Source organism: Athene noctua, chromosome 24 (genome assembly GCF_965140245.1).
Source record: "Athene noctua chromosome 24, bAthNoc1.hap1.1, whole genome shotgun sequence".
NCBI classification, from domain to species: Eukaryota; Metazoa; Chordata; class Aves; order Strigiformes; family Strigidae; genus Athene; species Athene noctua.
Genome location: NC_134060.1, coordinates 1988041 through 2004889, shown reverse-complemented (window position 1 = coordinate 2004889; position 16849 = coordinate 1988041). Strand labels below are relative to the sequence as shown.

The window sequence follows — 16849 nt, the reverse complement described above, 5'->3', positions numbered from 1 at the left end:
GGGTGGATTTGGCATGAAGCTCTGGCCGTTTATAAATTTAGGAATCACTTCACGAGTTACAGCCACCATTGGAGAAGGTCAAACAGCAGAGTCTAACACTGCTCCAGCCCAGAAAAAACAGAGCTCTCTTCAACTGAAACTTAGAAGGTCTTTTAAAATAATAAACATCGGCTAAATGAGAAGACAACATCAGTATGCTAGGCTCATTCTGTATTTAGCACCTTATTAACTCTCATAAATTTGGTACACGCCCTTTAATATTCACAGGCACCAAGCGACTGGGATTGCGTGCCTGAAGCTAAAGCAAGCACCTGCAGAAGCAAACCAGCGCTGCCCGTAATCACGTTCCTCATCCCAACGTGAATTTTCTTTATTCTTTAAGGGAAACATGCAACGCCATTAGATTCCCCGCTGACTCGGTGCCATGTGCTGACTCACCGAACCCACCTCCCCTCCGCATCGCGGGATTTCCCGGGGAGCTCTCCCTTCCTCACACCGACTCCAGCATGACCCGAACTCAGCCCGTGAGACACAGCGGGAGGGGAAGAGGGAGAGGGCAGCTTGAGGGAGACAAATATCTATCTTTTCCAGGTCACAACTGATTCTAAAATTAGGAGGCATAGGAAACAAAAAGAACAAAAGGCCACTAAGGGAAGGTACATTAAGCACAGCAGATAAGGATGAAATGGCAAAAATTGCAGGAGCAGTTGACTGAACGGAAGGTAAGAGTACTCTGTCTATTAAAACAAAAGGAAGTCCTAAAAGGTATTGCACAGTCTTTGAAAGCTTTCTGCCATACCCTCAACATGCCCAGTGCTGAGCAGGCCAAAGTAAAAGTATCTGTTAGAGTAAATAGACTCTGGCATCCAGATTCTGTCGTTCAGCTGCAAGGTCATTTTGGTTTTGAACGCATTAAACAATCTCTTGCAGAAATTCAATCAGACAAATCAAGCAAGAAATTTCCAGAAAAAAAAAAGGAGTAGCAGAGCAAGACTCAGAGCTTTCATCCTTCCCTCTGCCACCAGAACAAGGGTTAACCTGTACTTTGCTGCAACTGAGGATTCATTTGTCTTGGTCTGAAAAAGGAGAAAAGCATCAAGCCAGTATATTTATGAAGAACCCTGTATGCTTCAAATTATGACTTAGGTACTGAAAGATTTGGGACCCAGCTGGATGTTTAAATGAACTCAATATGGTGTTTGCTCAGAAGGCAATTTGGCATAAAAAGTATGTTCAGTTATGGCTTAAAAAGTTTTAGCCTATTCAGTACTAGCCTAGCAGTTCTGAAATTTATTTACAGAGATGGAAAATAAGCTTTGAGCAGCCACTGGACAAGCCCGAGTGGCCAGGGAACCACAGGCCAGCCCACAGATCATCTCTGGAGGCTGCTCCCAGCTGTTTCACCACCCCATCACTTACGTATCTCTTGAAGCCACAGAGACTCTCTAGTCCCTGTAACAGCTTTGACCCCCCCAGTGTCAACTGCAAGCAGGCAGGACTGAAATCTAAACTGTTACTGAAGAATTTTCTTGCAGCCCAGTGAATCTGATCCAAACCATCAGAGCCCAAGTTTTACTCATACCACAAGCAACTCAGAGCAAATTTTCAGAAACTCTTCCCAGAGTTTAATATTTAAGGACTCGGTTTTCAAGCCAAAGGATTTTTGCACATCCAAATTCCTCCACTTTGGTCTTTGAAAAATGGGATTGCTATTTTTCCCATTTATCAGAGGACTTCAAAAAATGCGTATTACCCAAGGCTTTGGGGAATTCCCCCTTCTTTGTATTCCCCCAGGACAGTGCTAGCCTTTATCATAATCAGAAGCTGATTTGGATAGTTATCATCTCTTTTTACAAAAATCTTGAATACTCTGTTTCCAAAGACAGAACTCAAACTGATCGATTCTTCTTCCATAATGGGGCAACTGCTACTGTGAAGTCAAATGGCAGATGGGAAAACAGAGAAACGAAGCAGTTTCACAACTCATGCACAGTGGCAACACATCTACAGAGCAGCACAGAATCAGGAAACTTTATTGGGAATAGTCAAAGAGGGACAGGAACCATTTTTTAATTGTATTTTCTAAATATGTATGCGCAAGTCCACAAACAACCCCTCTAAAGAATGAGATATTTGTGCTTGAGAAAGAGGAGGGTATTTATTATGAAGGAAAACAGCACCATTTACTTGGGGCTGTTTCCCTCCACATTTAAACACTTCTAATTTCTTAAAATAAGCAGTGTTCTTCTAGGCATAATTGTTTCTTTTCAATCAGGCACTTAGTGTTTGCAGCTATCAAATTTGTTGCAGCTGTAATCAAACACGATGTCTTGGGAAGAAAAATCTTCACCTACTGTTAAATCTTGCTGCATTACACTTCTGCAGCAAGAGGCCAGAGTGCCCCGATCCTCTCCAGGAATTTCTAACTGAACTTTGCTTTTGGAAAATAATAATTAAAAAAAAAAACAACAACAACAACAAAAAAAACCACACAAAAACCAAACAAACAAACAAACAAGCACTAAAACTCTAAAAGTTACATGGATGAGGATTCCTAAAAAATGTATTCAACATTATCGTACCCCTTTGATGTAGCACTGTCATTGTTAGAACACAAACAGCATGACTGAAATTATAATCCCATTTGAGAGAAACTGAGGCACGGTGAAAACTGTGACTAGAGAACATCAATACAGCAGGACAGGAACAAAGTGAGAATCCAATTCTGTCCTCTTCCTACTAGAAACCCACCGGACAGCACCGTCCTGGCCACAGCAGGACAAGTTTCAAGAGAGCCCTGAGCCTTCGATGGATTTCTGCGCTGTTTGAAGAAAACATCTGGTTAGCGGACTATGGACATACCGGCTACCCCCTTGGGAGACAGAAAAGCCATTTTCAGTCTGCTGTGTACCATGAACTCAGTCATTCCCTGGTCCTTCCTGTGCTTCAGCTTCTCATTTTAGCATTCCTGTGCTCTCGTCCCCATCCTGAGCACACCAAGGCAATGCTGGGCTCCCCTGTCACCACCAGCGCCACGCTGCACCCTCCTCCCCAGCCCCCTCCCAGCTGCCAGAACACCCCTGAGCCCAGCACAAGCCGTAACGCACAATGTCAAAGCAGGAACAAGTTCTAAGCAGGATCCTCAGGCCTGGACTACTCGCTTAGTGTTTATCTAGAAACACTCCAAGAGCCTCTGAAAGGATCTGTGCAACCTTGAACAGCGTAAAGTTTCGTTAAGCTCCCAAGCCTCCGTGGTTCACAGCATCGCTCTAGTCACGTGTGATAAAGAGCAGGTTCAGGTATCTTTCCTCAACCCCCTTTCTATTTTTCATACCCTCAGGACTAACAAGGCAGCCCAGAGGTAATGGTTTACAAATAATGATGTAATTAGTAAAGTAAAAAAAAAAAAAAAAGAAGCCCACCTGCTATTCATCATGAACTGTTATTAGCATTATTGAAGAAGTGATGTGGAATCTGTATCAATTTTCTTCTTACTGTAAAAGACTTGCCCAATTTATTTTAAATGTCAACTTACTACGTATTCATCAGGTGTGCGCCGGCAACGATTGTAATTAATTTCACATTGTAGTCTAGGCATGTGCCTTCACGCATCTTTCAGGGGAAGCAATAAATGGAAGCATTGGTCATTTTTGGTCGTTAAATCTTCAAGAATATTTTTCACAAGATGAGACTGTCAAGATTCACATCCTAGTAAAATTCTAAGTTAGATTATTTATAGCTGTCTATGCTTTGAAATTCTCCTGCCGTTGAAATGAAACGCAAGACGTCACAACAGCTGGTTGGGATTTTTTGAGAAGAATCATTTAGTCACAAAAAAAGTTTAAAATCCCACCGTCTGAGGGTGAACAAGGCTAATGGTGAAATGATGTGAAATTCCAGGGATAGTTTAACAGGGAAAAAAAAAAAAATTTAAGGACACTAAAAGCATGAAAGCACTTAATTTAAATTATCTTCTAAATTATATGTTCTGAAATTGAGCTTCATAAGAACTGCTTCTATTCGGTAAAAGAATCTCCAAAGTATTAAATTTAAATGGAAATGAAATTTTCTGCGTTCTTTTAATTCATCAAGAAGAAGCTGACAATTTTGCATAACCAGTCAGGCTGCACTGGTTGCTCCCATTTCTGTTTTCCAGTTCATCCCCTTAACAACAGTTATTTGTGCCAATCTAATCATGTTTCCCCTCAAACCATGAGACTGCTGTGGGTTTTCCCTCAGTGTCATACAGGAGCTCCTGAACCCTGTACGGGCACTCAGGAACACAAATTCCCAACAGCACGTGCGATACGGAGCCGTTCTGACCTTGTTTTGCAACTTGGAAGCTGGGACCCCAGCCGATGTGACCACACGGGATCCCGTGGAGCCACGCACGCCACAAGTGGGAAGAGAAGTCACATCTCCAAAGCTGCCACCTGGGGCCTTGAACCCGGAGATGCTGCACCCCCAGCAGCAGCAACCTCGGTCACAACCTCGTCCGCTCCTGGTGAGAGGGCTGGGATGGGCTGGGGAAGAACATCAGCCTCTCTGTTTGCTTTCGACACCCGTCTTCCACCACAGAAGAGTGAATATAAAATCCCTACTGTTTACTGAGCTTTGAAACAATATTTGGCATCTAGAGAAAAATCACAACAAACAGTGAGAGATCAGAGAACACGAAGAATCAGACAATGAAAGCAGACAGAAACAAGCTGGCAACACACACCAAACTAAATGAAGAAAGATGAGGAAGTCAGACAATGAGGAAAAGAGGATTAAGGAAGATCTAGCAGCCGGGCACAATAACGTATAATGAAGTCAGAAAACCATGAGCTCAAGAAGAAAGCATCACAGCACAGCAGCCGCAGAGCTGGCTATTCCTCAATTCCACCACCATCTTACCTGGGCCTTCAAAAAACCCTCAGAAACTCACGCTGCCTATCTGTCCTCAGAGCATCGCTGAACTTCTCATAGTGGAAACGTTATTTAATAGCTTCCAACACCACTGCACGCAAGCTCTCCCTTTTTCAGCCAGTGAAATGTATAGCTGAACCGTGCCCCGAAACAACCAGAAATAAACGTAGATACGGGTACGAGCAGACGTCTGTGTTGTTTTCAAGAAATTGCTTGTAAGAGATCATATCGTGCAGGCATCATACTAACTAGATAAGCTAGGAAGATGTTAACTTAGATAAAGCCAACCTCAATTTATATATTTCCCAGAGGGTCAGGGTAGAGAAGGCAACGCTAAGCACAATGTTTTTGTGTTACTTTGATGCCTCCAACTACGTAATCCTTTCTTCCTCTCCTCCTTTAAAAAAAAAAAAAAAAGTTCCTGAGATCTTTTGTTCCAATTTTGAAATTCTGTTTCTTTTAGTGCATTTCCCAATGATTGCTTAACAGGAGGAGGAGAATAATGAACATGCTTTGATAGCGGATCATAAAGGAGCCATTTACTGCAAGGACTCTGATGCATTGTTCTGTCTTTAAACATGAATTATCGAATCACAAGCTGTTCACCAAGTGGTAGATTTCCAATGAACTGAAAGAGCATTACAACAGCAGCATGTCCCTTTGATCAAAACCACACTTATCTTCTCCTTTAGTCTTAGTTAACGACAATCCAAATAGCAAGTAGCTTGTTTTGAGGCAGGCTCAGGGAAGCACTTTTACCAAGTCCGCCCCTTTCTCTCCTTTACACCAATGCTCCACGTCACTCACACCAACACTCCATGTCATTCAGTGGCTCAGGTTAAGTTTTAAGACGTTTCTTTTTTCCCCTCTGCAGATGCACTCAGTTATCTGCCTTAAAGCCTCCTAATCATCAGTCAAATAAATATCAGTTAATTTAAAATATATGTGACTAAAGGGCAGCCCTGGGACAGGCCTTTGTACAAGATTACCTGCTGCATCAAAGTCATAAAAAAACATTAAAAAGTGTTCAAGTAACTGTGTGTAAATGCCAAAAAACCAACTCTAAATGTCAAGAAAGTACAAAATCAGCTACATGTCCTCTATCACACAATTTGGGAGCAATGTACTGTCACGTCTAGACACAGTGACTGACATACATCCTAGCAGAGATTCTGCAAACGGGAAACAGGACCTGCCCTTCCTCACACACCGCTGTGCCCATCTGTCCTCGCAGCCACCACACAGCCCCAGCGGGCACGTACCCTGGGAATAAACAGAGCATGGCCTCCGACTGAGAGGAACTTTAGCACCGTTGCCGAGCCATACCGAACACCTGCTAACACACTGATCACTTCAGGACTAATAAAAATGTCTTGGTGCCACTGCTGCCTCGAGGCAGAACAAAGGTCTTAATCAGAAATTAGAGGGTATTTAAACAGAACTCCCCTGAAATGGAACAACTGTCAAGTGCAGAAAATGTTGAATCACTACATCATCTAAATGAAGGCATTTGCTTGGTTTAATGTATTAGGTAATTGTCCAGTAGGACTCATTACCAAAAATTATTATTAGGGCTGAGAACTTCTATGGACTCCAAAGAAAAACATTTATGGGGATATGAACAACATTCTAAGTTCAATAATCAACATAAACGTAACTCGAATTTTAACATGCTTAATCTGTCATTTCCCCAGCACTATGAGGTGATACTACAGCCGTGACTTGCCTTCCACTATGAACAGATCTTACATGTCTGATGACGCCCACTGCCCAAGATTTTCTGAAGCTACCAAGCCTTCACACACAATCCTTCACCTCCACAACCACCAAACACGGGACATTGTTTATGATGAGAAAGGCAGGAGGCGAATTTAAGTACTTGGGGAGGAAGGTGCAGAGAAAAGTAACAAATAAACACAGAGAACGTCAAGGAAAAATGCCCTAATCTGAGCCCCCCCGAATGCTCCACAGTCCCCACTGTCTCAGCTGTAAATGCCACGCGGGGCACATGGCTTGCTGTAACCCTGCAGAGTCCACTGTCAAATCCCACATTCCCCTTCCTTCTCAACCTTTCCAGCTTTAGCTGTTAGAATAAGCTTCAAAAGATGTTTCGAACACAGCTGCTGAGATGAAAAAATACGTTACCCTTGGAAGGGAGCAGCAATTTGAATTCTGGGGGGAAAAAAAAAAAAAAAAAGGATAAAATTATACAAGAACCAGGTACTCCTGTCTTGGATTACACATCTGCATAGGTATATATCCTGGTGTAAACCCTGCACTTCAGTTTCACATCCTACCATAAGCCAAATGCAGATACAATTCAAGATAATTACTGAACTGGGCAGACTTACCTTCATAGTTTGCCTGGAAGCCTTGAGCACTGACCGCATAATCGCTCACAAGCCACAAGGACAGCACAACCCCTGTGCTCACAATAGGAGCAGGCAGCTGGAAACCAGTTAACCTGGAAAAAAATCAAGAGGAAGGTTACGTTCACCATTTCTGATTTTGACCTCGAACAAATCAAAGAGTGGGGCAGCTGCCACTGGCCAATACACCACAGCCCTGAAGCAGGGAGCTTCGGAGCTAAAGAACACAGACTGGCACAGCTTGCATTCCCATCCTGGGCTTTTAACACCTTCTAGCTTACCAGAATAACTACTCATGTATTTCTTCATTGACCCTGTTTTAAACCAGTCTTGTCTGCTTTCACACCTTGTTCACTAACAACATCTGCTCTGCAGAGCTCTGCTAACCCCAGCTCTGTGATCTCGGAGCAGTCACTGAGCCCTTCAGAATAACTTTTCCCCATCCATGAAACAGGAGCAATATTTAAAGTTGCTGAGTGAGCCCGAGACATTATTCAATAATGCTTATAACATGCTTTGAGAACCTTGGGGTAAAAATATCAGCTAAAGGTCTGAAGCATTACAGAAGCTACATTAAATTGAACACAAACCAAAACAGCATAGCAGGCAAAAAACTTATGTCACCAATTAAAGCCCTCGTCAAGGTGGCTGCCTTGTGAGTATTTGTTCTGTAGTTTTACAACAGCTAAGGTTGAAATTTTCTAGGAATCCTCCTCAGCGCCCACCTGCACCCTGGAAGAACAATCCCAAGGACAGCACTTTGTATCCTCCATCCTAATACCTAACAAGGACCACAGCGAAGACTCTGATGGTCAACACCTCTTCACTCACTGGGGAAATCACCGCCCGCAGACCCCAAATCGTTTGCACAAGATGATCGGTAGATGTACTGCAGGAAACGCCCAGGATACAGACACATGCCTGCAAGTCAGAGTAGCAAGAGCTCCACAAAAATGGGCCAAGTTTAGCAGACAGACCCGAGACGCTGCAGAAATCCAGGTGTACAAGTCTGGGTCATAGCCCCGCTGGGGGGTCTCGCCCTCCCACCTGCTTTCCTTAGTGCTAAATGACAACTGTTAATTTTATTACAAGTCTGTTTGGTAACGACTTTAAACTGGCATCATTAGATCCCAAACACTAAATCCCTGACACTGTATTGACACAGCCCGAGAACAGCTAACGTACATTCCTCACAACCAATTACAGTTTTATAACCTACAAGCCTTCCCCCTACACTTGGCTAAGGTGATTTACGTAACAGATTTACATAAGGAACATTTGTTTTAAAGCTATCTCGGTTTAGATTCTTGCCTGCCATTATCAAGGACAAACTCAGATGCAATCCCCAGTTGCCAGACACCCGTCCTAAAACCAGACTTGTACAAAACTGCAGAAGCAGCAGTAACTAAAGGAACTCGCTGCCACACGGTATCGTTGGGCTCAAGAGTGTTCAAGCTGGATCACAAGGACACGTAGCACGAGATAAACAGGCCCTGACAGTAAGAAAGAATGTTTAAAGCTTCTTACAAACATACTCAGAGGTTTATCCCACATCTTTTTATACAGCAGCTGGTCTTTCTTATGGAAAGGGCAAAAGATCACTTGTGCTACAAAGCACTCCGATCTCCTTAAGAAATACCTGTAAGTATATATTCAGAGTATTTCCTCTCCTCCTGTATTATATGGAATGATAAAAGCACCCCTAGAACAAAATCAGATCTTTAATTCTGGAGGCCACCATCCTCTCCCTGACCATGGGGTCGGGTACTAGCACGCTGCCATTTCCAGCCCAAGCAATCGCTCCTAAAACTTGTCACCAGCCCCCTGGCAACTTCCAGAGACAGGGAGCAAATGGCCCTACTGTTCTTACTCTGGTTTAGTACACCTAAATATTATTTCAAACAGATTGAACTCTGACTAATGAAAGCTGACATGCTCTGCCGGAGAACCTTATTAAAGCAAAATTTCTAGTTATTGGCAAAGTTCACACAGTTGTCAGCCAGTGATGGCAGACAGGTTTTAATGTCAGCAAAGAAGTACTTCCCTGCTCGCCGTACGAAATCCATTGTATGTACAAGCTGGAAGAACAATTGCCCCCGTTTATTAAAAATAAAAGGTTCCAAGATTTTTAAGGGTCCAAGATAGTTTCACTCTGCACAGAACTCAGGAAGAGTGCCATAGTTTTTATTAATTTATTTTGCAGTTTAATTAAAATGGCTTATTGAAACCTTCACGCACGCAAGAAAGTCCAGGAAATGCATGGACCAATTTTAATAAAATATATACAATGAACAGCACAACCTGTCAATTTTTCTTCCACTAAACACCAGACAGTGTTTTATCATTATCAAGGAATTAGTTAAGAGCAGTCTGTGCTTTTCACATCCAAAGCAGCTCTGTTCTCTCTGAGACCAGGCACTCTAAGGGCCCCACTCTGCAGATATTGCTTTTAATTCAGGGCAGCGTTAACATGTCTGCTTACCCGTAAGCAAGTGCACATGTGCCACAAGAATCAATGGGAATTCAGCGCTACCCGAACCAACATCGCCCTTAAGCGTATCTTCGTATTTTCTAGTTACGGGGCCTTAAAAGAAAAGGATGGCCTGTGCATAAGGGCATGAAATTGTAACAAAAGGTTTGTTCTCAGTCTCGCTGCAGATTCCACACTGACTGAAGAGACAATTTTCATGGGAACCTCTGGGCTTCCTGAATCTCTAAAAATTAATAAACCCGACCATCTCTCCAGGCCCTTAGGTTCATTTGTGTCTGTCTAGTGTCCCTGGAGCAAGCAGAAGAAAACGGGCTGCTTGACAGCACCAAAGGTGACCAAACACTGTCTTGCCCTTCAGATCAAACAGCCTTTTTCCCACAAAAAAATGAAAAGTGCCCCCATTAGTGCTAAAACTAAGCGTATTCAGAAGGAAGCAGGAAATACTGCTTCAATAAGAAAAATATCTATATAGCGACTCCTACCCTCTGTGCCACTGATTTCCATATCTCCTCCTGAAATGAAAACCCGTGCTAGAAGCGAGACCAAATTCCTCCCATTCCTCACTGGAGTCAGCTGCAGTCAAAATAAAAGTTATTCTTCCTCTTCAGCTTTCAACCAACACACACAAATGAAAATTTTTCCTCCCTTTTGAGGTCTTTGTCTTCTCCAAGCAAGAGCACAGGCAATATCCTCTTGAAGAAGAAGAGTTGAACAAGCTCAAGTCACTCGTGTAACACCTCAGCACCCCTGTTCCACAGGCCCACAGCAGCCAAGCTTGGCAGGACACTCCGCCTTGTTTTGACCTGCCTGGTAAGCTTTCCCCACGTCTTTCTCCCTAAATCTGCAGCCCAGGCAAATTTAAAGCATGGGGTTCAACATGACAGCAGACAGAATATGAAATCATTCCCCAATGGCCTCATGCATGAAGTGGTAATTCTGACATCACGTTATTTAGTGTAGCAATAAAAAATAATATACACTAATGAGAAAGAAAAGCAGCAAACTCTGCTCCTTGTTTTTATTAAGCGCCATAACAAGGTGAGGGTGGTAATAACAGCACAAATAATCATCTTCCATTTCTTGTGTACCTCTGGCCAAATGGATTATGGAGTGATTATCCCCTTAAATTGCTTAGAGCCAACACTGATTGTGTGAGATTTTCAATGTGTTTTTCATGGGCTTAATTCTGCTCCTACTGTGAAGAACCAAACTAAACCAGTGCCAGAAATACCACTTCATAAGCTTGCCCTTGCTTCACAGTACGGCAAAAATCAATATACCAAAACAAATCAACACAGAAATCCTCTATTTGCATCCTTCTTCATTCCTTGCCTCAAGTTTGCCACCAGAACTCTTAAGTATTTCTGGTGCATGGCTCCCCATTCGCCTTCACAGAACCAATGTCAATAAAAATTAGCTGCTGTTGGAACCACAGCTCCTTAGAGATTGTCGTAGCGCCCCGAGCCCCCGCAGCCGCCCAGGCCTGGTCCATACACTGGGATCTGGGCACACAGCTCCTCATGGATATATCACCATCTTCCCTCATGGCCCAAAGTCCTTCCATGGTGGAAAACTGCCTCGTCTTCCTACAGAAGAAGGAGTTGAGCACCAAAGACTCACTGACCGCTCCACCCAGCGGGTTCAACCCACAACTGACCACTTCTTTCGCCCTAGAAAAAGAACAGGCAGCCAGGAGAGTCCACATCTCCATCCCTTCACAAACACTCCCACTCCCACCTGTTGTGTATTATAACACTCTGCTGTATCAAGCACAACTCTACCATCTACTGTGACGCAGGCTCCCATTTTGGAGTGCAGGTGCCATAATTAAAACAGAGCACATTATTTTTCTGGTAGGATGCCCACCATCAGCTCAGGCTGCAATCAAAATAGTTATTGCAGCTGGCAATCCAACAGCCTTTAAAGCATAAATGCTAGAGAAGTGTCTCAGAACATCTAATGAAAACGCACTGGATTGCATCGTTTAACCCAGCATTAAATTACACTACACCACACTTCAGTGATTTTTTTCCTGCATGTAATTTAAAGGCACCTATTAAAGAAAATTTCCCATCAAATGAACCACTCTCTTCACTATATCCAGTTTAAATGGCATGGTTCCATAAGTGCTCGTCTGACATCCCTGCGCTATCCCAGGACAATATTCAAGCTAAGTCAGGTGTAAGGGACTGTGCTGAGAAAACAACAGGCCAGAGTGAGAGCTGCCCATTGGAATGATCTTGGGAAGAGAGTCTGGAATGGGCCCGGGAGTCCTCTTTCACACCGTGCGCCCAGCGAACACAGCAGCAGTCAACCTGAAGTCATTTGAAAAGTGCATTCATTAAGTATTTCACTAATCTATTATCAACTGGGGCCAACAGGAGCCCAAAAGCTTCCAATTGACTTGGAATCAAGTTTTAATATGCCTTATTCAGCTAGACAGCTGGCTCGTGTGCACCTAGCAATGAGGAAACTCACTGGCTTCAGTGAAAGGCTATCTATCTGTTCAATCTTTCCCCTGAAAAACGCGCGTGAGGGATTTAATTAACATTTGCAACTCTCTCAATCTTGATGAAAAGGATGTGTAAGCATTGTACTCCAGCCGCTGCAGGGAGAACACCTTCAGAAATACGTATGTCTGTATGTTTAAAAATTAAAGTCTTCGGGGAAACTAGAAACAGCCACGTGCAAAGTCAGTGGTCGCTCACAGATGTCCTCCTCAAGGCAGCTTTGTGGAATGTATGTCAAAAATAAATGAACAAATGCAAGAGACCAGAGAATTCACCCATAGCAATCCATCCCACCTCAGATCTCAGTATAGGTAGCAAATTTTTTATTAAAAACACAGTTGGCTGGAGGATGTAGGGTAGTCTGGGGGTGGGGGGGCGGACGGGGACATTTTGTCATCCTATTATTATTAGTTTTAGAAATCATCCTTCATCCTAGAGCTTAATATCTCCTCCAAATCATCGGGCCAAATCCCAAGAGAATCACTGTGTATCTTAAATACTACTTTACAAATCTAACAAAAAAATGACCCATAGATGCCCCAGGCATAAGGATTTCACTATGTAGAAGCTGACAGGTCTCTGTTTCTCACATATCACTGTCTACAAGACTCAGCAGCAGCCCCGCGTCCCCGTGGCACCGCTCTGCTGCCCAGCCCGTGACCTGCTCCTCCAGCCGCCTCGTCCTCCCCGTCACCCGGAATTCCCTGCCTGGCTTATCCCCTGCAGCTGAACCGCAGGCTGCTGCCGCCTCCACCTCCTTCACACATCTCATCCCTTCTATTTTCAGCAGGGAGAACTGGGCAGATCTTCTCACCCATTTTCAGTAAATGTGGATGAAAGACACACCTGAGGAGACAGCTAACTCTCACCTAGCATTTCCTCAGGCTTGTCTGGTTCAGAATTATTTCCTCAGTGGTTCAGTTAGTTTTTCTCCCTTTCTCCGTGTTTATTAAAGGAACAAGCAGTTACAATGAAATGTTAGCTTTTTTTTTTTTTTTTTTTTCCTACCACATTGACAGAATAACCGGTACCATTAATCAGCAATAAAACAAGCAGAGCATAATCCGAGAACACTTCCAGCTCATGCATGCTGCAGACACCGAAAAGCCTGTCTGAAAGGCAGACCTCACGGGTGTTAGCGAGTTGTCAGACTCAGACTGCTTTGGGTTGGAAGGGACCTTAAAGACCATCTAGTTCCACCTTCCACCAGCCCAGGTTGCCCAAAGCCCCGTCCAACCCGGCCTTGAGCCCTCCCAGGGAGGGGGCAGCCGCAGCTTCTCTGGGCAGCCTGTGCCAGGGCCTCACCCCCCTCCCAGGGGAGAATTTCTTCCCTAGATCTCACCTAAACCTGCCCTCTGTCCGGTTAAACCCATCACCCCTCGTCCTTATGTTGGTGCCCCAGAGCTGGACCCAGCCCTGCAGGGGGGTCTCCCAGAGCGGAGCAGAGGGGGAGAATCTCCCCCCTCGCCCTGCTGCCCACCCTGCTCTGGGTGCAGCCCAGCACACGGGTGGATTTCTGGGCTGTGAGCACAAATTGCTGGCTCACAGTCAGTTTTCTATCCACTAATACCACCAAGTCCTTTAATTTTGATCTCTATAAGGCTGAAATGATGCTCCGGACCAAAAGAATCTCTGCCAGCTTGAAAGGATACTGTAATGACACAAGAAAAAGAGTATCGGTTCACGTTTGGATTTACTCAACTTGTTGGAATGATATATGCTCAAAACCAGCTTTTATTTTTGACTCAAGCTACAAACAGATCCTGGACAAATATCTTCAGAAGTATGTTGCAAGCAACAGTAACTCCTTCTATATTCTGTTAATATTTCACCAAGCAACTACTTTGCTGCCAACCAACGCCACATGTCCCATTTTATTCCATACTACTTTCCAACCATCCCCTCTGCCCAGCTAGTTGATAATTAAGTTGCTTCTATAATAATGCGATCCATTGGCTCTGACATAAATTACTATATATTTTTCTTATCAAGACAGTAACAAGCATTAGGGGGAAAAAAAAAAAGCAGCTTTCTCTGTCCATTAAACTCGCTCACAATGACATATACTACACCTACATTTATTTTTTTTTCAGAAAGTTAATCTAGCACTTCACAAGGAGTTCTCAATCTAACAATTCTCAATCATACAACCCAACCCCATGTGCCAGCATGGTTTAGGAATCAACTGTGCTTTCTTCCCTTCTCCAAGACAAGCATAATTCATCAAGCCACAAGAGTCCTTTGCTTACCTCTGACACTGACAAAGGCTTCATTAACTAACACAGTCTCTAGGGACAGTCACAGGGCTCATAAATTCCAGCCTGGATAGATTTCTTTGCTCGTTTAAAATGGGGTTTGGGTCAATTCCCACTAGAAAAGTGTTATTTATAGAGCCTAAAGCCAGCACAGCCATCTCAAATATATGAGGCCTTCACAGCTCAAGCTGGGGACAGGTACTAAGCATCAAATTTCAATAAATTTAATTTTCCATACAATGCGGGAAGGCCATGGACTTGGATCTATTTGATTATTTTTATCGTGTCCCTTCCATGCTCGTTTTTCCTGTACTTTCGCAGGTAGCAGTGAGATCCAAGCAGGTGTCTGACAAACTTCGGCATTCTCTGTCTAGTTACTACAAACCAAAAAAAGAAAAAAAAAAACAAACTCACAGAAAAGTCAACCAAATTTTAGTAACCTCTTGGCAAATCCGAGCTGATACTCTGAGTAAACAAAGACAAGTTTGGATATAAACCAAGTAAGGCTCAGCAGTGTCAATTCAAAACTTGGCAGTTCTAGGTTATTTCTGGCTGTCTTCAAAAAAAATCAGGAGTGTGCAATCTAGTAAAAGGGAAAAAGTTCTCAGAACCCCCTGCAAATCACACAAGGCTTATTGCTAAACACAGTGCAACTGGTGAGCAAGAAAGCGTTACCATACTGGAAGTGCTGCAAATACCCCAATACTCACACCAGCCCTTTAGTAACGTTAACTCTCCTGCTGCATGCTGAGCAAAAACGTGTCCTACGGCTTCAAGAACTTTACATTTAGACAGACATCAATGTTCCAAGCAGCTTTAAATGCAAGAATGGCAGAGTAAATCTAAAAACTCTCAGGCCAGAAGCATTCTGAACTGAAATACCGCTTTAACCCATTGGAGCTTGGTCATCCGGGAGGCAGCTCTTGAAACCAGGGTGCTGGGACTCACAGCTCCAGGGCTGGGCTCTCAGGTATGCCACTAGCCTGCCGCAAGGTTACAGGCCACCCTCTGAACCCCGAGCCCCTTCCCCACCGTATACAACCCTGACCACCCACTCGTCCTACGGGGATGCTTTGACACCTCGGTGAGGGCGTATGGGGGTTCCCAGCTGGAGGGCACCAAGTGTTAGATTTGGTGCTGTGGGACTGAAGATACAAGCTAACATTAGTTGCAAATACTGTTGTAGGCAGCACAGTCAAGCAAAAAGTTTAATTATAGCTTTGTTAGTGTATGTGCTTACTACACATGCATCCCTGCTCCTCCTGTTTTCTCGAGCTAAATCTCAAGAAGCTAAAGCTACACAACTGTAAAGAGCCAAGGCTGCCATGCAGAGTGAATCCAGGTCTCATCTGCCAAGTCTGTGCCTCCCTCTTACTCTCTATGCATACAAAATCAGGATTTGAACTAGACTTTAGTCATCGGTTTTGAGACAATCTTTACTTCCCCCAAGTGAATATTAAGCCGCAGCATCAGGCAAGCATTGCTCTGCCTACACAATCCTGGGACGGACAGCTGAGATCCATCTTGGAGATTTCCATACAAACTGCGGTCTCACTTCCCACCACAAGTCAGGTAAGGCCTACGCTAATTCCCTAAGATTTTCATTTATAACAACACGTAATAAAATAAGATTTAATGGCAACAGATGAGAAGGAAACAGTGGAAGTTTATTTTCTATAAAACCAAGTTAAAAAGAACCACCCAAATAGAACAAAAACAATGAAAATTGTCCCTCCACAGCCAGTGCAGTCAAGCCAACCAAGGTTAATAAGAAATTTGATTTTTAGAAGGTGCTGTATAGCGAAAAAAAAATGAAACAAATCCCATTGTTCCTGCTGATGAAGATTTATCCAAAAGGACTGTAATATCGATTCATGTCATATCTATTTATCTACTCACTTGCACCTTGTGTGACTGCTGAATATTGAGCAGAAACAGGATAAAAACGTTGCTAACTGCTGATGTTTAGCACAAGAGCCCAGTAACGCACGACATCGTAGAGGCGAAAAGCCCTGGGTTCAAATCCAGCAGCGTCAGAGCTCCTGCTGCCCGGGAGCTCATCACTTCCCATCTCCCTGCTCCTCCTTTGCCACACGTACATAAACTGGCAGCAGCTTCCGCGAGAGGATGTCTCGCCACGCACCTGGATTGCTCAAGGGCTCAATTTCAATAGCTAAAAAATTATTATCCAAAAGCGCTACAACAGCATCTCACACTTCAGTTTACACATGATCAGTGACAACATAAGCTATGCAACAGTTCAAATGAAAATATTTATCTGCTTCCTAAACCTTTTATTCCACTATAGCAGCT

The 16849-nt window shown here is 43.6% G+C and overlaps 1 protein-coding gene across 1 annotated transcript in view; it reads right to left on the bottom strand.

Annotated features, from left to right (window-relative positions):
- CSMD2 (CUB and Sushi multiple domains 2) overlaps positions 1–16849 on the bottom strand; it is a 305387-nt gene that overhangs the window by 251843 nt on the left and 36695 nt on the right. The window contains exon 3 of the mRNA XM_074925977.1: positions 7263–7375. Within this exon, the coding sequence (XP_074782078.1) occupies positions 7263–7375 (113 nt within the window). The remainder of the gene's footprint in view (positions 1–7262; positions 7376–16849) is intronic.